The 24,326-nt window shown below is 38.9% G+C and overlaps 2 protein-coding genes across 2 annotated transcripts in view; both read right to left on the reverse strand.

The window, feature by feature from the left end:
* LOC115774655 (adhesion G protein-coupled receptor F4-like) overlaps window positions 1–10,266 on the reverse strand; it is a 78,991-nt gene extending 68,725 nt beyond the window's left edge. Inside the window, exon 1 of the mRNA XM_030722013.1 lies at window positions 10,207–10,266. The gene's annotated coding sequence lies outside the window, so the exon portion shown is untranslated. The remainder of the gene's footprint in view (window positions 1–10,206) is intronic.
* LOC115773929 (adhesion G-protein coupled receptor F1-like) lies at window positions 8,419–19,981 on the reverse strand. The gene is made up of 10 exons (XM_030720877.1): window positions 19,941–19,981; window positions 15,994–16,197; window positions 13,152–13,283; window positions 12,861–13,054; window positions 11,279–11,455; window positions 9,830–11,200; window positions 9,692–9,733; window positions 9,053–9,109; window positions 8,877–8,943; window positions 8,419–8,579 (listed from the first exon to the last, which is right to left on the reverse strand). The coding sequence occupies exons 2-10, from the start codon at window positions 16,175–16,177 to the stop codon at window positions 8,524–8,526; spliced, it is 2,280 nt and encodes a 759-aa protein (XP_030576737.1). The 5' UTR covers window positions 16,178–16,197; window positions 19,941–19,981; the 3' UTR covers window positions 8,419–8,523.
* Between the last annotated feature and the right edge of the window lie 4,345 nt (window positions 19,982–24,326).

Raw genomic sequence — 24,326 nt, forward strand, 5'->3', positions numbered from 1 at the left:
CAGATTCAGAAGCTATTTACTCCAGAAAGGACTGAAACTGCTGTGATTTAAACCTTTGCCTCTTATGAAGTTCCCTGTCTGTGTTACGGTGCTAATGACGCGTTCTGTCTTCAGGACTTTGCTGCGCACTCTTTCCTGCTGTGTGAGACAGTGATGCTCTGTCAACTCACCTGTGCAGGTCTCCCTCTTCATCTTCTCCCGTATCTGTCCCACCAATCCTCTCAATCAGCATTCATTCTTTGCCTCCCACCTGATTGGAAAATCCCTGTTTTCCACTTTTCCTTTGGTCATTTTTGGGGAGTCAGGCAGCTTAATGTCACTGTAAAAAGTGCTGACCAGTGTTTTATTCCCTGATCACTGATCAATCGGCAATATGGAAAACGGGTTAGCGCACAGTTCTTGGCCTGCCGGCAGCTGTTGCAGTGCATTGTGGGATTTGTAGTATAAGTGGTGGGAGCACATTTACCCGCCGGCTATTAATAATAGCTATATGAAATCATCTTGCTGGCCGTATAAAATTAGATCGTGGGCCGGAAGTGGCCCGCAGACCTTGAGTCTGACACATGTGACATAGAGAAAAACTGCAGTACGGAAGTTAAAATGTGCAGATGAAATTATTTCTTATCCAATTACTTGATTAATTGATGGAATAATCGATACAATACTCGATTAATAAAATAATCGATAGTTGCAGCCCCACTTGTATTCAGAAAGCCATAGTCAAACATTAGTTTTCAGCACCAGGGGTGCCTAAAAATGTGTCTGCATACACCTCAGAAAGTATATAGCTGCGCCCCTGCCGAGGGCAACTCCAGACTGGTTCCAGAGCCCAGGCCATGACGTGAGCCCAACTCATCTCAATGCATGGCCTTAGTCATGACATGGAATGTATCATTTATATTTTTTATGTTTTATTTTTGTATTCTGTATTTTCAATTTATTTTTAATTCATGCATTTATTTTCAAGAGATTGTAGAAGTAAAATAGATTTCAAGGCATTCACTGTTCTTTAAGTGCAATAAATGTAGTGTGTTTACAAAGTCAATAAGTAACCCTGTTAAATAACGACCAAATTAATCATGATTAGGATTTTTTTTCCCCCAATCAAGCAGCCCCAGTAAGCAGTATCAAAGGCTGCGCTGAGGTCTAGCAGGACAAACACAGAGATGAGTCCACTGTCAGAGGCAATAAGATCATTTTTAACCTTCACTAATGCTGTTTCTGTACTGTGATGAATTTTGAAAATTGACTGAACTCTTCAAATAAACCGTTCCTATGCAGATGATCACTGAACTGTTTTACAACTACTCTTTCAAGAACTTTCGAGATAAAAGGAAGGTTGGAGATTGGCTTATAATCAGTTAAGACAACTGGGTAAAGTGATAATTTTTTAAGTAATGCTTTTATTACTGCCACCTTGAAGACTTGTAGTTTTTCACCCAGTAATATAAATAAATTGATCATATTTAAGATCGAAGCATTAGTTAATGGTATGACTTCTTTGAGCTGTCTAGTAGGAATGGGTCGAATAGACATGTTGATAGTTTGGAGTAAGTGTTGGAGCTAACTCAGAAAAGTCAGTCTAAACAAATACCAGCAGTACTGAAAGGAGCCGAATATAAAGATATGTTTGTGAGATGCTTATGACTAATTTTTTCTCTAATTTTTTAAATTTTCTTTGTGAAGAAATTCAGGAATACTCAGCTCTACAGAGCTCTGACTCTTTGTCAGCCTGGCTACAGTGCTGAAAATAAACCTGGGGTTGTTCATTTTCTTCAATTAGTGATGAGTAGTAAGATGTCCTAGCTTTATGGAGGGCTTTTTTTTAGAGCAACAAACTCTTTTTCCAGACTAAAACTATAATTTTTAAATCTAAACTTTGCACCAAATCATAAAAAGTCTGAGAAATCAACTAAAACTCTGAGTAAGCGCCAGGTAGACAAAAGATAACAACAAAGAATTCTTTTAGTTTTTGAGTTTTCCAATTAGGGTGGACAAGGCTAAGAGTCAGAGTTTCAAATAAATTACAACGTTGTCTGGGTCTTTGATTAATTAATAAGCTGGAGTGGAAGATTGCTGCTAATCCTCCTCGTCAACCTGTGCTTCGAGCATTCTGACAGCTTGTGACTTGGGGGTGTTGATTCATTTAAACCAGGGGTGTCAAACTCCAGGCCTCGAGGGCCGGTGTCCTGCAGGTTTTAGATGTGTCCCTGATCCAACACACCTGAATCAAATGGCTGAATTACCTCCTCAGTATGTAGTCAAGTTCTCCAGAGTCCTGTTAATCAGGGCTGGACTGGCAATCGGGCATACCGGGCATTTGAGTCAGTCCTCAAGGGCCGATGCTTTTCTTCCCTTTTTTTTTTTTCTAAGAGACCGGCCCACAATTTAGAGGGGGCGGCCCATTGGCCTATCTTCAATATAGACAGTGGACAGAACCAATCAGGATATAGGATGAAAGCGGCCCCACCCTTTCTCTGCGTGGTGCAGAACACTGAAACTACTCCTGCTAGTAGTTTCAGTGTTGAGCGCGTGTTAAAGGAGAGGCAACATGGAGAAACCGAAGCGGCAGAAAGGGGGTGCGGAGAAGTTACATGCGAAGAAATTGAGGAGTGTCACTGTAGATGCTACAAAATGTGTAAAGATCACAGACATGTTCGCTGCTGTAGCCTCCACGTCCTCTGTAACAGTAATGCTGCAGCAACAGCAGCTGTAGGCAGAGCCGGCCTACAGCAGCTGTAGGCAGAGCCGGCCAGAGGCATAGGCGACATATGCGGCTGCATATATATATATATATATAAATTGTTATGTTTAATTAGTTTTTTGCTGAGTTTTAGTTTGTTTTGTGATGGTTTGGGAGCAGCCACCGTCTCAGTGGGCATGGAGTTTTGGGAGGAGGCCGGTTAGAGAATGGGTGAACGGATAGGTGGTGTATCAGGAGCTTCTGTATAGGACCATGCTTCTGCCTCACAGTCACCCAGCTGACCTGCTTTCCCTGCTGCTTGGGATCTGCTGGGGAAGAGCTAATGGTGGCTAAGTTACCTTGGTCTGCTCCGACCAGGGGCGCAGCTATATACTTTCTGAGGTGTATGTGGACACATTTTTAGGCGCCCCCCCCAGGGGCGGGCGTGGTAATTCTAATTAGCAAGCTAATACTAACCGCTAAAAGCTGCTCCTGCTTGTTAATTGAGTGAAGGGGCCTACACATGTAACCAGAAAGCACATCTAAAGCATAATCACAGTCTTTGTGAACCTGTAGTTACATTTCTCGAGGTGCATGTCATTTTTCTTAAAGGCCTTTCACAGCTCCACTGGTGCTGAAAACTAATGTTTGACTATGGCTTTCTGAATACAACTCCCCAAAAAATGACCAAACGAAAAGTGGAAAACAGGGATTTTCCAAAGAGGTGGGAAGCAAAAGACCTCAACGCTGACATCGGAGGTGAACCATCTGTCTCTTTTCCTCACTTGCGCTGCAGGGGAAAGAGCGGATTGGTGGGACAGATACGGAAAAGATGAAGAGGGAGACCTGCACAGGTGAGCTGACAGAGCATCACTGCGTCACACAGCAGGAAACGCTGCGCAGCAAAGTCCTGAAGACAGAACGCGTCATAAACATCCTAACACAGACAGGGAACTTTGTAAGAGGCAGTTTCAGTCTTTTCTGGAGTAAATAGTTTCTGAATTTGGTGACGCGCCTTATTACACAGGTGCGATGAGCTGCCTGAGGAAATCTGTCAGTTCATAGAAAGTGAAGGAAAAGCCTCAACAGGGCTCCAGGATGAAAGGTGGCTGAGAGTCGGCTTTTCTTATGAAGCATCATAATGCGTCCCTTCAGCTTTGGGGACTGGACCGCGTGATAACTTGTCTCCACCGCTGTGTTTGCAGCTGCGCTATTTGATGATAAACTGGACACACTGTGCAGTTTATGCAGCGTTTTTCCGACTGTGAAGCGCAGAAATTCACATTACAGTTTTTACCTGAAAAATTTGCAACTTTTCATCAGTTTGAAAAATATTCATTTTTCCTAATGTGATTTTTGAAGAATAATATAATTTTATATTTTATTTAATGTGTTGAGGGAAAAAGCTGCTGTGTTCTGGCCATTCAAATATATTTTACTGAGTTAAATAATTATTTTTAATCCTGTTCCACCCGCGACTCAGAATGTGTCTTCAATTTTGGCCCGTCCTGTGATTGACAGACCTACTCTACATGAAACAAACAGCGGTGGGTGGAGCAGCTACAAAGTTCTCTGTTCTTCATGTTGCTGATCAGGTGGTTGAAGAAGGACCTCCAGCTGTTTCCCAATAAAAGTTTTAAGGTGGTTACAGGAGTAAGCGCTGCTGCTTTGGTCTGAGCGCACTGTCTCAGTAACGGCTCCGACAGACTGCACTTAAACACCTGCTGCAGTGTTTTTGTTGAAAAACTGGGGGCTGCATAAGCTGCATGAGTAGAAAATTACGTTTCTACTGTGGGTCCATTTTTAATCGCTAATCAGGGTTTAAAGCATAAAAATATTCTGACGGAGACACTTGATACCGAAAGGGGGGGTCCGGCTCCTGTTTGCTAAATGCAGAGACAGCAAAGCGAAGCGTCTCAGCCTGGCGCGGCACCTTGCGATCAACCGCTAGCTAGAACACTACACACACATATAAAAAAAAAAGCATTATCCGCATCCTCTCAACGTTTACTGTGTTCATGTGTGCAGATCACTTATTCATGGACTTATAAAATACAAGACTTCTATGACATAACTTACCGACTGTCTTTAAATGGGACAGGAGGAGGGGAGGTGAAGGAGCGCAGGGGCGCCTAATCAGCGCAGCGCCTCTGTTATTGATCATGTCATATGCACAGCTGTTAAATACAGAAAATGCAACTAGAGAAATATTTTCCCACATCATTTTGGCGCCCCCCTCTTGTGCGGCGCCCCTATGCATTGCATATAGTGCATACCCCCTTTTTGCGCCACTGGCTCCGACCACAGGTGCCTGGCTAGCTACCGGATTTTCCAGGGTGCGCAGCCAGGTCTCTAATTCACTGAGCCTTGCCTTCAAGTTACAAACAAGCTGCATTTATTGTAAGTATCATTACTGCAAAAGGAGGCTGAGGAGTAACTAAACAGCTGACACACAGAGCAAAAAAGTGCACAAGGGACTGGAGAAAAAGTCATGCAAAAGGTAATAGGTGTGCTAAGCTAGTGAATTCCTAAAAACATCTGTTTGACAGACATGAGCAGGTTCTGTTCTCAGGTTCTCTGGTTCACAAATAAAGCGAGACACACGAGACTGCACTCATGGTATACTTTCCAGATCTTCACCAATATCTCCAGCTCATCACTTTTATTGGGCAGCAAGTTGACATTTCCCATGATGACTGTTGGCAGAAAAGGCTTATAGCCCCACTCCCAAGTCTTTGCCTTTGCACCAGCACTACCATGAAAATGCCTCTTTATCTCAGCAGCAATAGGGTGGTATCTCCCAGATTTGTTCCATTTAAATGGAAAAAGCTCTTCTCTTGAGTAAACTCATTTCCCCACAGACATATTCACCAGTATTTGACAAAAGCAAACAAACAAAAATCTATAAAAATAGAACAAAAATAAAGTTTGGCTGCGACCAGTTGAAGAGATGTTCTGGAATGATATGTGATACTGTACAACAGATTAATAGGACAGAAGTGCAGAGAATTTATAACTTGTCTCTGAATCCTCCGGTTTTAAAGATTTATTCAGTAATTTAAGTAATTCAGTGACAGTATTTTCATTGCTACAGAGGAAACTTCTGAAAGTTAATTAGGCAAACTTTATTTTTCAATTGGTTAAAAAAAAAAAAGGTTTAAAACAGCTTTTATGTCGCTGCCATGGTGTAACTTGGTTTAATGCAGTAACCTGAACTGTCCATCAAAGTGAAAAATCACATTAAGACCTCTATTCCTTTGGCTCTGCCCAAAATAGTCAAAAGTCAGCTGATGTGAGCAGGATCAGTGTTGCCAAGTTAGCGATTTAGCAAAATTCCAGGCAACTGAGTTCTACATGCACAGCTTGTTGAATTTCTATTTGAAGAATGAACACATGCACCTCTGAAATGAAATTATATGCTCAGATTATGTTTTTATTTTCTCATGCATGACTTTTGACATAAATGTAATTAAATAAAATTGTGAAAAGTGCATTGCAACACAGAAAAGGAAACTGTTTACCTTCAAAGTAAAAGTTGCACCTTCTAGCAGTTAGGTCAACTTTTACTTTGAAGTTGAATGTACTTCGTTTGCATTGCACTTCTTTCTGGTTTCACCAACATTCAGCCAATAGTAGTGAGTTATTGCCAAGTTGCCACTACTGCTGCCAGTGCCATAACTTCTAGTTATTTGATTAGTGACCAAAGCACACACAAGGAGGTTTTTTGTGCACCATCTTCTTTGCAATGGGCTTCCCAATCGATTATGAAAATTGGTACGGGAATATACATTTTTCCATAGTAACTGGAACTTTCCAGGGGGTTGTGAATTGGTCTTTAGGCTTGTGTGACTGAGGTCTTATGGGTCATTTCACTTTTGCCCTTTTTAAAATAGGTGTTTGCATTTTTGGATACTTTGAATAAATCTGCCAGATTAACACAGTATGTGAAGCTGAAACTTTGACAAAAGGTGGGGATTTAAAAAAGTCTTTAATGATAATTCTGGAAAAAAATAAAAGTCCAAATTCAGGACATAATTAGTAATAGAAAGCAAGTGTAGCTGCATCCAATATTACGCAACCAAAATTAAGGCATGTTGAAAGCTACATAAAAACATACCACATTTATTAGGTGCATAAAACAATAATCAGGCCAGTGAAGAAAAAAATATGTGTATAAATCATACAACCATGAGAAATTTCAGCATTAAGAACCTCTGACAAATGCACATCAATGACCTGATTTCTGCTTAGTTTGTGCAACACAGGGCTACTCCCACAAAATAAACAGAATAAAAATTACCATGAATGATTAATGATTAAATGAGCATTTTTTTTTACGAGGGTCTGTTTGGGACCATGTGCCATAACAAGTGCTTAACACAGAATGAAATGGCAACATGGTGAAATCTTGGTGGATTTTGTTTTACAACTAAGGGGCAGCAAATACAGTTAAGAAACTTTCTCCTAAAAAGTTAGTTTTATGTTTAAAATTAGACTATAACAACTTATATATATATAAATATATATATAAGTTGTTATAGTCTAATTTTAAACATAAAACTAACTTTCTCTAAAAAAGTTAGTTTTATGTTTAAAATTAGACTATAACAACTTATATATATATATATATATATATATATATATATATATATATATATATATATATATATATATATATATATATATATATATGTGTGTGTGTGTGTGTGTGTGTGTGTGTGTGTGTGTGGGACTTTAATGCGTTAATTTCGATTAATTAATTACAGGGAGAATAAGGAATTAAAATTTTTAAAGCATTTTAATCGCACTTTGCACCGTGGAACGTTTCTCAGTGCATGAATTCCCTCTGCGTAGCTCATGTCGCCTAGCAACGTGAGTGCAAAGCACAGCTGTGTAAAAGCAGCTGGTTAAACAGAGAAGGAACTTTTTCTCCTTTTTGTGGTTTAATTTTAAATCTTGAATTCAAAATAAGCTGTTAAAACAAGCATGACACATTTCAACATCAAGGAATACAGCTGAGCGAATGATTAATTTCCAACTATATTAAGTTAAACATTAATGTTGATTAAAACTATCCAGTTATGATGCTTAACTTTAATTTCAGGAGTTCTGTGTAGTAGACTGGTGGGAAAATGAACAAAATTTAGAAGTTTAAGCTTATGTATATTGATTCATTCATCAACCAAACTTAAATTAATATTTCTCATGTTAAATATTGAAATGTGATTAAAATGCGATTAATTAGGATTAATTAATTACAAAGCTTCTAATTAATTCGATTAATTTTTTGAATCGAGTCCCACCCCGCTAATATATATATATATATATATATATATATATATATATATATATATATATATATATATATATATATATATATATATATACATATGAGAGAGAGAAAGTGAGTGAGAGAGAGAGAAAGAGTGAGTGAGTGAGAGAGAGAGAGAGAGGTGCTGTGTTATGTGTACTCTGTGCTGTGTTGACGATCATCAACTTGTTAAATTGCATTTCATAAACAAAAAGGAATATTGTTATCTGGATGATGTGTAGAGTAGGATACACTTAAAAAGATGGACTAAAAAGGTTACTGGTATCATACAAGTGATGATTCCAACATTTATTATGCAATATGAAAATATTTTGCTGGTGATATAACTTTTACTTTATTCATTTTCCCTAAACATCAAGTCAGATTCTTCCTGGAGTCAAGACTACAGTTAAAATATAAATAGAACTATCCCAGCTGAACTTATTATTGCTGTGGGGAAAAAAATAAAACATCAATAACGCCAGACTTGCATTGTTGGTTGTCGAATGACCACAGCTAGCTGAACAATTTATGTGTTTGCAGAATGTAAATCATTGGATGCACTAGAAGACACGTGGTAGCCATCTAAAAAACAGAGCAGCATGAGTTAGTCTGTGGCAACATAACACAATAACAGATACAGCATTACAACAGAAGGCTGTAGATTTGCACAGCAATTAAAGTAAATACAAAAAAAGCCCATGTTTTATATGTGTTAATCTGCTCATGTTTTAATTAATTATTTTAATTAATTAATAGTGCAGAAGCCATCTTTGTTAGCAAGTTCATGGCAATCCATCCAACATTTATTACATGTGCTGTACTGTCTGATTAAGATACAAGCACACCGAACAACCAATAACTTTTTTAATTGTTGTTTACCTCTTCCACGTCTCAGGTTCCTTAAAAATCCAAATCCACTTGATGATGAGTTTCCAGCACTGGTTGTCTAAACCAAACCAAAACAAAACATTTGAAAAGGAACAAATTAGCTGTTATCCACAAAAAGGGAACAAAAAAAGAAACATGGAACACATAGCTGAGAAAACTGTTCTTACCCCCGTCCCACTTCTGCTGCTGGAAAGTTGTGACAATGCTGCTATTTCTGACCGTACCTGAAAAAGGAATTCAAAAGCGAGGACATTACAATAAAAGTCAAATTTATTGTGAAATTAAGTTTTTTCATGTTGTTCAACACTAAAAGTAAGCCATCTGTATATATTTTTGTAGCTCTGTGGAGATTTTTACCATGTATTTTGTGTATGTGTAGAATATGAACATATACACGTAACTCTATTTATCTAAGTATGGGTCATTCTGCTATTTGCTACTTTCAACCTAAAGTTCGAGGAGTCATATATATGTACTTACAGAGAAACTATGAGTTGGCAATAAAAGCTGAAAATCTGACTTGACAAAAGAGCACTTTTGTGTAGTATTATTATAATTCATGATGCTTTGTGAGTAAAAGTATTCACTAAATTCCTTTTATCATTTAGGACTTTGTTGGCTAAACCAAAAACATAAAATGTATAATTTAAAATTGATTTGTAATGTATGTAATCTGCAATTCTACACTAAGCATTGATTCATATATTAATTATTAGCTACCATTAGAGAAGTGGATTTTTGAGTTTTTTTGTAGTATTTTTCCTGTAATTAACCTTATTTAAGATTGAATACTCAGCTGTACATACCTTACTATCCAACAGTGTTCCAAACACCAAAATAAAGAAGCCCTGTTTAAACACACACAGTAATGTCAGATATGAAGAATTCAGTGATAAAAGCTGCTACTACTACAATATACAGATCAGTAAAAAATTAATTTGTACCTGCAGTGAATTGAAGAATGCAAATGCAATATGGATTCCTTCGTTCTCTGGATTAGTCAGGATTCCAACTCCCAAACCCCAAGTTATTCCAAAAAATGGTGTGAGCACAGCCAAACTCTTGGCAATAACCACTAAAACGTGCCTCTCACCTGCTTGTGCAGCATTCGTCCCAACCCTTCGTCTCACAATTTTGTACAACACAACAACCAGGATAATGAGGTTTATGACCACTATTAAAAGTGCAGGAATCACAAATGCCAGTAGAGCCTTGGTCTTATCCCAGTTGAGCCAGCAGATTGTATTTTCTCGAATATATCCATTGTCAGGTGCAGTTGCAGCAATAGTTATTGTTGCAATGATGAGAGGAGCCCCGTAGCCTAGAATGAATCCAATGGCCAGCATAGATGCTTTAGACAAACCTCCACCAAAGACATTAGTTGTGCGGTAGAGCAGCAGCAGAGCTGAGGCCAACATCCAGAAGAACAGGGCTAGGTAGAAAAAGTGGATAAAAAAGGTAGCTGCAGTGCACGCTGGAGGGTTTTTCACATCTGCATCTGAAATGGCCGCTCCAACTATAAACCAGATGTTTGCAATCAGGAGAGACACGGCAATGTTGACAATGGAAACATGACGCAAGTAAGAAGTTTCATTCTTTCTGATTTTTCTCCATATGAGGGCTTCAATGATGAGACATATGACCAATGAACCCATGGACAGACCAACTCCAATGTAGGTTATAATGTCCAGATAAAGTTTCTTTGGACTGTTTGGTGACATGAGGATAGAGAATGAGGTCAGGTGGTTGCAGCTGCAGGTCACAGTTCCCGTTTCATTTATGTTTAACACGACCTCACAGCCCTCATTGTCCCATCCTCCCAGACCATCAAAGAGGCTGAAGTTCCAGAAGACACATTCAGGGTTCCCCAGTGTAGAGTTTAAAATATCAAATGTGAGAGAGATATTATTGATATCACCACTGGACTGAACAAGTGCAACCCTGCCATTTATAAAATTGAATGATGAATTGTCTTGATCTCTTGCAGGGAGTACATTATCCAATGTGTCAAATATTATTGTAGTGATTGTTTTATTTTCTTCAGCCTCTGGTATTTCTATTTCCACTGAAAAATTAAACACAGCATTGAAAGAGTTTCTGAATATAGTTTTGTTTAACTGAATAGATGTTGTGTTAATATTAGAAGTGGTATTGCTGAGTTGACTTGTTAATATCTCAAGAGACTGCAGGAATGATGAGCTGACACTTTCAGCTTTGGAGTTGTTATATATGTTTATGGTATCATTGATGTTCAGAACGTTCCATGATGGCTTTGTTTCATTAAGGGTGAGAATCCCTGCAGTTATCAGGATATTCTAAAATAAAAGAAAATTAGATATTAGATACAAAAAATTGTTATTAAGAATGTGAAAACCTCTGAAAAATGGACATACCTCCATTGAATCTTCTATAATCGAGATATTTAAAGATGAAGATTTGTTGGCTACATTGGAGAGAATTTTGACAATTGCCTTAATGTTGGGAGGAGATTTAACCACTTCATTAGTTAAGTTGACAGTGACATTTTTGAGCTGTTCCAAAAATGCTGGCAGTGTTGTGGCAGTCAAGAACTGTGACATTTGAAGAGAGAAAAGAATAGCATCATGTTAGCTCCATTTAGTATAATTTTCCTTTAATTTAAACAGATAGAATTCAAGTAAACAGATAGAATTCAAAATATAATTAAATAAAGAAAAAACATTAGTACACACTTTCCTCATATTGATTCAAAAGAAGTGCAGTTTATTTCTAAGACTGGGAGAACATTTTTTTTTTTTTTCATTTATTGCTTGCAGGTGTGTTCCTTGTTCAGGCAGAAACATTCAAAGAAGACCTTTGAATGTCCTTCAAGACGCCTGGAGAACTATTCTTGGAGACTAAAAGAAATTTCAGAAAGGTGCCTCAGAGAGTTCAGGTTCTGCTGATGAATAAAGGTGGTAATACCAAAGTCTGACTTTTGAGCTCCATTTTAACTTTAACTCCACAGCTTCTCCAGACCCTTTCACATCTGTCAAGTGGGTGGAGGGTGAACCTGCTCCCATCCCTGAAAAGCACAGGGCACCATTTTTTTATGTTTTTGATTTAACCTTTATTTATACAGGTAGTCCCATTGAGACTCAGTATCTCATTTGCAAGTTAGACCTGTTTTGAGAAACATAATAAATTTTCAAATTTATTAGGTGGACCTGCCAATTCTGCTATTCTGTGATATAAGCCTTGTATGCCTAATGGACTCCATGGTACCAGGCACTAAGCACAGGACCCACTAGAGGACGCTGGACCCTAATCAACCCTGTCCAGCTCTCCTAGAGTAACTGCCTGTCTCCTGGAATCTCGACCATGCTTGTGAGACTGTGCTGGGAGACACAGCAAACCTTCCAATGGCACCAATGGTACTTATTGATGAGCTATCCTGGTGGACTTAGACTACCTCTGCAGAGTCCAGGGTCATGCTACCAGTAGTGACACTGACCCTAGCCAAATGCAAAACTAGTGAAAAAATAGTCAGAGAGCCAGATTTTTGGCACTGTGCTCACAGCTTTAAGCCATTCACGCATGCCAATTACCCACTAATTCTCATAACACCTCCCTTCTCATCCAAATAAATGAACATTCCTAGCAACTCTCACAGCCACATCAGGTGCAAATCAGTACATTTTGTAGTAAATTGCATTTCACAAACCTTAGTAAATCCCCTTTCTATTTTCTTTTTCTAAAATAATCTCTTCCCAAAATTGTGTACTCTGAAAGGGAAACACCCATAAATGCATAACACCACCAACAAACCTGTGTCCTTTTGTTTGTGTCACAAAACTGAGCCTCGACCTCCATGGTGAATACTGAAAGTAGCTTTTTAATGCAAAAAGAGGGTTTCTGTTCTGGCACAGACCATTAGTAAATTTGGTACTTAGCGTTTCCTTAATGTAACCAATGATTTATGAATTGTTGTTAGAAACACCTGGAGATCTGGGTTACCTGAGACTCGTCAAGCAGCAGCTGAACTGGTAGCAGGATGCAGTTGTCTTGCACATTTCCAAATTCTCTATTTTCCATACAAACTGCAGTTATTTCTCCCACCTTGTTTGGTCCCACAATTTTTGGATCACAAGACACTGCAGCTTTGTCACCTAGATTTCCTTTACCAAATATTTCATTTTTACAGCGAAAGGCTAGACAAAAAAAAAAAAAAAAATAGTTCCACTGCTTTTAAATTTACTTTGTATCTTATGTATGAATATATGTATGAAGGTATTAAATAATACTTACAGTCTGTGGATAACTGGAGTGTTATATTTTTTGCAAATGCAGGGTTTTTGTTCAACTGACAGGTGAACGTCTTTTTCTCTTTTTCACAATTTTGATCGATTTTATATGTAGAGTTAATCACATTACCAGGGCCTAAAAAGCAATAACAAAAACAATTAAAACAATTAAAAATATTAAAGCTGCAAGCAGCAATAAAAGGCTTTCACCACCTGCGAGCTGTTGCTTTGATCAGAGTCAGAAAAACCAGAAAGTCATCATCACTAGAGACGTGTGGCAAATTTCACAAGTATATTAAATTTTTTAGGCCTTTTACAAGCACTTCCTTTTTCATGGCTAAGCAGCATGCCATAAGGGGCCGTTGTTAAATGAACAGTCATAACTATCATGTGAAGTATCATCAACATCTGAAGTTCCAGCAGACCGCTTTTAAGCTGGGTGCAATAAACTTGGAATCAGAAGTACATTTAAGTATACTACATCACATTTTGTGTTGCCAGTAGGTGGAGCTATAACAATCACTGTGCATATCATGTCAATTTTTTCAGGGTGGAGCTCTTATCAAAACTGGGATGTTTGGTGCAGATTGGAAGCAAGTTTATGCTTCACGGCGAGACAAGGAAGTTAACTATGGTGCCAATGTCACACCCCTTCACAGAAAAGCACAGTTTTTGAAAAGAAGCAACCCGAATGCTTTAAGTCTTGTGACCAAATTTGAGATGTCTCAGCTACAGTGTGTTGAAGCTGTCCCTCTAAATGTATAAACTGACATTTCCTACTCCCACTAGGTGGCGCTGTAACTGTCATTCAATAATGTCATGTTGATGGTATGGCCATACCACCCTGAACCTGACCAATTTCGTCTGATCTCGGAAGCTAAGCAGGTTCAGGCCTGGTTAGTACTTGGATGGGTGACCACCTGGGGATACCAGGTACTGTAAGCTTGAGGTGGCTGTAGCTTGGGAGGTAGAGCAGGTCACCTACTAATCAGAAGGTTGGCGGCTCGATTCCTGGCTGCTCTGGGCTGCATGCCAAAGTATCCTTGGGCAAGATACTGAACCTCAAGTTGCTCTCCAACACAAGCGTTGGAGTGTGAATGGTAAACCATACAAGCACTTACATATATACAGATCAAAGTGCTTGTATAGGTGTGAATGCAAATGTGTTGAATAAGTGCTTTGAATGCTCACTAAGAGTAGAAAAGTGCTTAGTGCACTGAAGTTTGAGTGAAATAGCCAAAATGCATTTTGGCATTAAATTAGATGTAATGGCAAAGGAGCAAGTTTGCCACACCCTTCTGTGATGTAACACCATCAAGGGCTTTAGCAGAAATGTTTGTGAACAATGCGCAGCTGAAAAGAAGGGAATTAATAGTGTATGACACAGAAAGAAAACTGTGTGGTTCCCCTAGGAGAATTTGAGGAGTGGCCATTACAGTGCCATGCAAAATATGTTATGATTGATGTGTGATTGATTTTTTTTAATCAGGGTGATGTACAGAGTGTTCATACCCAATTTCACATATTTCTGAGGAACTAAATGTTTTTCTCTGTATGTAAATTTTTGTTTCATTATGTAGGGGGTGCTATTGCAGTACTTGTCATTGTTTCTCCATTTATGGAATCAGGCTGGGTCTGTATATAAGTGATTCAAATTTAGGGCAAATCAGAGAAAGCATGCGCGAGTGATGACAGGAAAAGTAAGGCTGTCAAGCGCCAAAGACTAAATTCTGCACCCTCCTGTGACAAGACCGTTTAATATTCTTCAGAATTATAAATAATATTCTTCCATAGCATGTCTTTTTTTCTCTCCCCTCAGCCCAAATGGTCATGGCAGATGACTGCCCCTCCCTGAGCCTGGTTCTGCTGGAGGTTTCTTCCTGTTAAAAGGGAGTTTTTCCTTCTCATTGTAGCCAAGTGCTTGGTCATAGGGGGTCGTTTTGACTGTTGGGTTTTCTCTGTATTACTGTCAGGTCTTTACCCACAGTACAAAGCACCTTGAGGTGACTGTTTGTTGTGATTTGGCGCTATATAAATAAAATTGAATTGAACTGGATTGACATGAAATGAAAAAACCTTCAGAAAAATTTCTTACTCTACTCTTCTAGATGATGCTGACCAATTTTGGTGTCACTGGGTCGAATGCCTTAGGAAGAGTTTGTACGAGATGTGCAAAATCTGACTCAGCAAGAAACAAATTTCAAGCCAAGATGGCTGACTTCCTGTGTGTCTTGTGGGGTTGCCACAATAATATTGTCTGTTTGCTTTGACATAAAAATTTGCGTGTGCTGAATTTCATGATTCTAGGACTAACTTGATCTTGGCCTCTCCCATAGGAGCCCTAAATTAGAATTTTCCAGGGGTGCTGCGCAGCCCCATCTTAGAGTTTGTTTTTGGTGACATTAAAAGTTTTCATCAGACCTGACCTGTGTGCCAAAATTGGTACGTTTTTGTGAATGTTCAGACCGTCAAATTTGTAATCATTAAGACAGAAAGTAGAAGAAGAAGAAGAAGAACTCTAACAGTTTCAGTTAGGTGCTTTTCCAGTCACCTTTTTGGAAACCGTTTGACCTGACCCACATTCCTATTAGGTCCATTGTGAATTCTGACCTTGTCCTGCTCAACATTTACCCTTATGGTATGTTTTTGAGATTTTTGGCTAACAATTAGAATAATCTCGTCTCAGATCCCTTTGGGTTGGCTTGGGCCAAAAAAAAAAAGTTATGAGATATCAATTAAAAATATTAATCACACTAAGTATGTTTGAGTGAGAGATATGATGTATAATATTTCTCAATAGCAGATTTGCATTTTGTTGATTTTTTTTTTTTTTGTGACAGATTTACCTGCAGTAGGCAAGTCCAGAAATGTAACCTGGTACCCATCACTGACACTGCACGTCAGATTCACTTCTCCATCCGTGCACCCCACAAACTTTATGATTGGTGAGACTGTGATTGTGGGTTTTTGTTTCAGAATGATGGGTCCTTCAGTTTTCTGTCGAAAAAATGATTTGTCCTTTGCACGCATAAGCTTGCATTCATAAATTCCTGAAATTTAAGGTGATTATTATCAACATATGAAACCAACAAAAACACTGTATATGGAATAACAACATGAATGTGCACCATGTTTTTTTATGAAATTTTTGGAATTCTCCTGGTATTCTTCTCCATATACTGACAGCAAGTACAAAACAATATCTGATATTTAAATGTAAGAGATTAATTTATTGACTAATGGACAGTTTGCAAGTTTGCAACCAGGTTAGCTTGTCAATTGCATTTACAGTTTTTCTTAACTGCTTTGGCACATTTCTCCAAAAGTTTTTGCAATTCTCAGTTCTGAGAATGCATTTTCTAAAACAGTTCATACATAAAACACTATTAACCTGTAAACAGTGATGTCAGTAACGCGTTACTCTAATCTACTTCTATTTTTCAGTAATGAGTTATCTAACACGTTACTATTTGTAATCCAGTAATCAGATTAAAGTATCTTATCCAAGTCACTTGTGCGTTACTATTTTTGTCATTTTTCTTAGTAAAAAGATATATTTCTGCTTTCTTCTTGTGTCTCGGATAGTGACGTCTGGCCTCTGTGACAATTAAGTAGCATTTTCAGCATGAGGACAATAATATCACAGAAAGACGCAAACGTAAAAAAGGAGGGAGGACAGAGAGGCGTGTTTTCTAGCTGGAAATACAGGCACTATTTTGAGTTTGTGTCAGCTAAAGATGACAGTATCAAGGTTAGTTGTGCACTCTGTCCTGGCAACAAAGTGCTATCTAGTTTCAAAAACACTACGTCAAATTTGAAGAAACATTTGGAGTTGCAGCACGGCACAGTCACACTTAAAGAGCAAGTCCCACCAGGTGGTGCGAAGCAGAGAGCTGTACTGCACTGCACTGCATTGCATATATGCAAAATGTGCAGTGGCAGTGGAGCAATTTGTCTTCTGAATAGCCAGTCTTGTGCCAAAAAGTGATTTCCGGTAATTGCCAAAAAAATTACTGTTGGTATTTACATTGTTGTAAATTAGTTGTTGAACTATAATCTGTCAAGCACATCTCAAACATCATCTCTCATGAATGATATAAATTCATTTCGAGTCATAAAGAACATTTGTCACATGGTAGAGGCTGAGACAAAGTCACACTTAGCCACTTAGTCCCACTTTTTCGCTAGGCCTTTTCAGACCATTGCTATAGATTAATTAATTTTTGGCCTAAAATCTGTGAAGCACCTCTCTCATGAATAATATTACATCATTTTGAACAAAAAACAACACTCTTGTCATAAGGTAGAAGCTGCAATCACTGCTTGGCAAAGCGACTTTCATATATTCTTTATTAATGAGGGTAAAAACTATCATTGGAATTAAAAATGACTTTTTTTCTGAGAAATCTGGCCAAGAGGGCTGCAGAAATTGTAACAAACATAACATTACACTTCTATAAATAGTAGCGAAAAAGGACTAGATTGATTATAATGTAGATACAATAATGTAGAGCCATAAATATATTAACACAAGCAATTTCTTCATTTTATATATAAGCCGTTTATAAATCCTTTGCACCACTGTCTATTTGATATAAGCAAAGATAATATATTAAAACAAGTTGGAAACCATTTTTTGGCACAACGGAAGACATGAAAACTTGAGGGGGACAGCACCCGCACCCCCCCAACTGATCAGCCTTTAGCAACTTTTAGCACAGTTGAGAGCGACTTTTCTTTCACAAAAGTTGGCAACAGTGCCACCGATCACCAGATTACGCATGCTGCGCTCACAGCATGTTCCTGTCTAATACTCTTTCTGTGAATCGTTGATGGGCTATTTTAAATGGGGTTTTTTTTTTGACAGTGGAGAGAGACAGGAAATGGGGGAAAGATACAGGGGAAGACACATGGGCAAATTGGCGACGGGCCGGGATGCGAACCCGCGCCACCTGCACTGCAACGCGGCATGTGTATGTGGTCGCCGGCACTAAGCCACCCAGGCACCCCATGATGGGCTATTTTAGAGAATTCAATGAGGCCTTTGAATTGATCCGCCAGACCGGAGGCCATATCGCTGCAGACCAAGCAATGGTGCAGTGGTGTATAAATGAACAAGAGTGGACGCCTCCATGGATGCGTTGCTGCTGACTTCTACGTTGCTGAATTTACTCATGAGGAAAGAATACCTGTGCTTGCAGAATTACATTATTTGTGTGGATTGTGTTTTTTTTCTCCCACGTGACTTTTGACTTAAACAGAATTCCATATTCATCTTATCCATAATTGGAATTTGCAGTTTTCCAGCGAACACTCATCAAAGCAATGGCTTTCTGTCTTTGGGGGTAGGGGCAGGGTCACAAACAGAGTGACAGGTCACATGCAGACGTGCAGGACAGGCCCAAGTGGAGGAATTTTAATTTTAGAATTTACAACTCTTTTTATTTCTGTGTTTCATAAGAAAAATATTTAATCAGATAGTTTTGTATTTTAAAAAAGCGGTTAAAATTTCAAGCTCTTTTAAGCACTATATCCAAAATTCATGTGCTTTTCAAACCTTGAAAGGACAATCTTAAAATTCAAGCATTTTCATGGATTTCCAAGTATGTAATAGATGAAATGCTGCCCTTAAACACAGTTAACTTGCTCTCGTTTGGTGGATGTTATTTTTATGTCTGCCATAAAGTGATTCTGATGTTTCTATGTGCTTTTATGTTCAAGTCTTTGTTTATATTGGTAAATAGAGTGCAATCAGCATGAATTAGGAATGGCTTACCTTTAAAATTAAGAAATTACCTGTTTTGCAAGAATCTTTAGGAGTCTGTATTATTGTAGCTACATTATAATCAATCCAGTGCTTTTTTGGACACTTAAAATATATTTATAAATATTTTAAATATCTATCTTTATAGATATTTTAAGTTTTTAACATAGCCTATTTAAGCAAAATCACATCTGTAAACACTGATTGTTCAGTTTATAAAGACACGTACATGGTTATTGGTACATGGTTTCAGTTTTTTTTTTTTACTTTTTGTGAATGTAAGAACATACTATAAATGCTCTGCTGCTCTGCTATAAAATATTATGAAAGAGTTCATATATTGTTTTGGCAAACAAAACTATTATTTGAGAAGTGAGCCAAAGTAAGTGAGAAAAACTCTATACTGGAACACTGGTGTTCTTGGAATTCTTAGAATTTGTTGTCATCCTCAAACTACTGGTAACAACACATAGGCTACGTTCACACTGCAGCCTGAAGTGACCCAATTCCGATTTTTTGTGAAATCCGATTTTTTTTTTTTTTTTGTGGTCGCTCACATTTCCAAATATATGCGAATTGGATGTGATCTGTGTGTGAACAGCAGACGAACCTGAAAGTGTCCCGCATGCACAGTAGAGGACGCGATAATGTCACATGTAGCACGCGTGCTCAATGTTTGTGGAAGTCAAACATTTTCCTTCCTGCGTCCGCGTAACGGGACGCAGAATAGTGACGTTTGTCGAGTATCAATGGCGTCCAGGTCAGATAAATGCGACCTGGCCATACACACATACATTGCATTTGAAAAGATCAGATATGTATCGGATTTAGGACCACATAGCCAAGTGGCCTGGGTCACATTTGAAAAAATCCGATCTGTGTTGTTCAGACTGGCATGAAAAGATTGGATACAGGTTGCATGAGGGCGAAAAAATTGGATTTGGGTCACTTCAGGCTGCAGTGTGAACGTAGCCATAGAGGTTCTCACCCTATGTCTTAAATTTCTGTCTCTACCAGTCTATCTCTTACCACTGTCAGAGCTAATAAACCTTGATATAATTAACGTTGAAATTCCATCCTTAGTAGAAATTGTGTGTTCTTCATCTTTAGTAATGTTCTTCATGTCACGACTCCATTCTGCTCTTGAGACAGGGCCAAACTCTACTGGTGGAGGGCCACAAGTTACAGTCTCCTTTTGCTCATAAAATCCATCATCTGGTATAAATTTCAGGGATGTTGAGTCTTTAGGAAATGGACATAAATGTCACACAATCATTAAACAACTATCTGTACCAATTGGTAATAGATATTTACAATATTTTTAATGAAAACATAAATGTAAAACACTGCCTTACTCTCATATATAATCGAGTATGTTTCTGCCAGCTTGTTAATTATTCCATAGTACAGTGCTTGAAAGTCTGGTGTTGTAGAAGAGGGAGCAGTAACTTGATATTCAGCAATGGTACTTCCACTCCTGCAGTAGAAAATTTAATTCCAATGAAAATCCAACGACCAACAAAGGTGTCAACAACTCTCATGCTTCTAACCCTCCCAGTGTGAGTATTTATTGCGCTAACGTACCACTTTTACTGCACTACCAACCCCCCACCCCCACCTGGACTGAGTATTTTATTGCACTCTGTACATACACTGCTCATGTACATACTCTGCAATACTCAACCCCCCCACCCCCTAAGTATTTTATTGTACTTCTGTTTATATATTACTGCACTTCAGTAAGTATACTGCTCCTGTTATCATATGTTCTTTTTCTTTTTTGTCACCCTCAAGCACTTCTGTTAGATGCAATCTGCATTTCACTACACTGTACTTGTGACATATGCAATGACAATAAATCTATTCTACACACTAAGAAATAGAGGGACAGGAATGGACCTAAAAAGGTACAAAGGCTTTGTCGCTCCAGCTGTACCTTATCAGGTACACAATTTGTACCTTTTTAATGGGTACAGTTTTGTACCTGTATATAAAGGTACATATTTATCACTACAGGTACAGAAATGTTCTTTTAAAGGTACAGACAATAAGGTACAAAATTATTCCGAAGTTCAGAGGTTCAATGTGGTACTCCACTAGGGTACAGCTGGAGCGACAAAGCCTTTGTACCTTTTTAGGTCCATTCTTGTCCCTCTATTTCTTAGTGTCTAATCTAATCTAATGATGTACATTTTCACTCACATGGCCCAAACAAGTCTCATGCCAAATAAGAGGAAACATTGAACCATCCAATAACAATTAATAAACAGTTTTTGTACAGAGTAAAGCCTGTAGGTCAGACTTTTTCTGCTTTATAAGCTTTATAAGGGGGTTCAGACCTGCAAAGAGCTGGTGGAAATGTTTAAAAAAATGTTTTTAAAATGATCTGTGACAGGTCAGGTTAACAAGCCTCCTCAGTAATGACTATAATCTGAGTTGGACCCACTATTAACAGCAGCCTAAGTTAGCCCCTTTCATTTCTTTCTAGTCTTTCTCCCTAGTTTATTAAATACATATAGCATGAGAGAGCAGCAAGCTTCTTCACTGTGAGAGTTGCACACATGTGGCACACTCGCAGTATTTTTCTTTTACCAATATTATAAACTGGCAGAGTAAATGGTAAACCTTCCAATTAGTAGGTGACCTGCTCTACCTCCTGAGCCAAAGCCACCCGCAGAGTAGGGTGCTGGATTTAGGATGAAACCCTCCATGCATGGTAAGGCGCTTTCTTGTCTTGATGCCAGTGGCTCCTATCTCCTCCTTATGCCAGTTTATGATCCCAGCAGTGTGTCTGATGATTGGCAGGTTGTAGATGTTGATTGCTCCAATTTTGTTCTTCCAATTCAACTGACTCCTCAGGACTCGGCTTACTCTTACTGCATGTACTTGGTAGTTACAGCTTTCCTAGTAGCCTCTTCATGGCTCCCATTTGCTTGTAGGATTCCAATGTACTTGTAGCTGTCCTCAATGTCTACAATGTTGCCTTCTGGTAGTGCAATCCCCTCTGTTCGGACTCTCTTCCCTCTCTTTGTTACCGTCATTACTGTAGATCCTAGTGGTGTGGATCAGTTCTTGTTCACTCCTGGCATACAGCCTCATGCCATCCATGCAGAGGAGGTGACTGATGTTTTCTCCATTCTGTAGTCAGTATCTGTAGCCAGTCTTGTTAATGAGCTGGCTGAGGGGGTTCAGACCTATGCAGCACAACAGTGGGGACAGAGTATCTCCTTGGTAAATACCGCACTTGATATTGATTTCTGCAATTGGTTTGAAGTTGGCCTCTACATTTATGTTTATGCCTCCACATCCCTATGGAGGGCTTTTAACCTCTTTAGCCAGTAGGTGTGAATCATGTCAGGGCCTGGCGCTGTCTTGTTATTCATATGTGAGACTCTTTTCTGAATATCTGCCACTGTTATGGTTACTGGAGCCTGTTCAGGGAGGTTGCTGTGCTCTGCTTTTAGATCCACTAGCCACTCAACATTGTTGTAGGGTGGTATCCTTCTCACATATGCCCTTGCAGAATTGTTCCATCTCCAGCCTCGGTGGGGATTCTGTACTCATATTGTTCCCCTGCCACTGAGAGTATACCTTGAATGGTTCAGTAGTGAACATCTGGTTTATTTTCCTGGCTTCTATCTCTCTGGTATACCTCTTCAAGCAGTTAAGCCAAGGCTGTGAGTCTTTGCTTGGCAGTTTCTAAGACCTCAGGTATGCTATACTTACCTGGCTAACTTTCCTCCATGCTGCCTTGATCTTAGCCTCTAGTCTTCTTTTCAATGTAAGGTACTGCTCCTTGATGGTCAAAGTAGGGATCATCCCTTGTGCTGCATTCGCAGCCTGAGGTAGACTTTCAGAGGGCACTTCATGTAGTCTTGGTAATTAGCCTCAGGAGGTTCAGGTTTCCAGCTTAATCATAATGTTATCTTTCAGGTCAGTTGCTCTGACATTCAAAGTACCAGTTCTAATTGAGGAGTGTATGATGATAAAACCCCCCTGACCTGTTACCCTGGCTTGGCCTTGCTCTAGCATTTGTCTTGTACGTGGTCAATTTCCAGTTGTGATAGCACTTGCTTCTTGTGGATATTGGAACACTAAGCTATGAGTTGTGTTGATGTCAGTCTGGTTTGTCAGTCTGATTTGGTTTTGAAGAGTCCATAGGGTCCACATCCTGTGCCATATTCTTGTTCCAGCACCCCAGTAATCACCAGTCTGATTCCTCAACGTCTGACATAGACGTTAACATCCGAGCTACCTCTCATTCAGTCTGAGGTAGGCTTGGGTAGCGTGGGAGGGTCTTTGGACCCTTACTGGATGCATGCTATGGCCGAGATTCAAACCCCCAATCTATTGTTCCAAAGACGGTAATGTAATCGTTTCATTACATTCATTTGCATTTTGAAAAAAAAAAAAAGAAAAAAAAAAGAAAGAGTTGGATTAACCAAACAGTTAATCCAACATATTTAACACCAATGTAGCAGGATCCATCCATCCATCCATGCTCTTCCGCTTATCCTGTTCAGGGTTGCAGGGGGGCTGGAGCCTATCCCAGCTGAAGCAGGGTGAGAGGCAGGGTAAACCCTGTACAGGTCACCAGCCTGTCACAGGGCCAACACAGGGAGACAGACAACCATTCACATTCACACCAATTAACCTAACCCCAGTAAGTGCATGTCTTTGGACTGTGGGAGGAAACTGGAGTACCCGGAGGAAACCCACACACACACGGGGAGAACATGCAATCTCAAAAATAAAAAGGAGAATGTGACCTACCGCAATGTAATTAACTGTGCATTTACACCTTTCTTCTGTCCTTCATCTCGAATCTATTTGTGATATTGACACAGGAAAACAAGGACTAAGTATCACATATGTCCAGTAGATTAAGATTATGAAAAACTGAATGAACCAGAAAGAAGGCACAAAAAGACTTACAGCGTTGCTAACGTTTAAGTAAAAACTATTGTTTTCTTGAGTGTATTCAACTTTGAAATCCTCATTTATGGTAATTCTGAATTTCTGTGGTGGAGTAGTAGCCATTGTTGTTGTTGTTGTTGTTGTTGTTGTTGTTGTTAATGCCACATTTGTTGTTTTTACTGGTGTGTTAATTGTCATTGTCATTGGTGTGGTCATGTTCAGCACTGGTGTCACAGCTGTAACTGTTGTTGGTATATTTGTCATTGATGTTCTAGTTGTCATTGTTGTAATAGTTGTTATTGGCAGTGTAGGTGTTGTAGATGGTGTTAGACATGGAGTGATAACTGTGGAGAGAAATTTGAGATCAAATTATTTCAGTTTCTTGCCAGAGATAGAACAAGCAAAATAACTAACAACTAAGCACTAAATGATGTCTACACAAAGTTTGAAAAGATATATTTAGTGGTAACTCAGTGATTACGTCATCATATGCAGGAA

Source organism: Archocentrus centrarchus, chromosome 24 (assembly GCF_007364275.1).
Source record: "Archocentrus centrarchus isolate MPI-CPG fArcCen1 chromosome 24, fArcCen1, whole genome shotgun sequence".
NCBI lineage: Eukaryota > Metazoa > Chordata > Actinopteri > Cichliformes > Cichlidae > Archocentrus > Archocentrus centrarchus.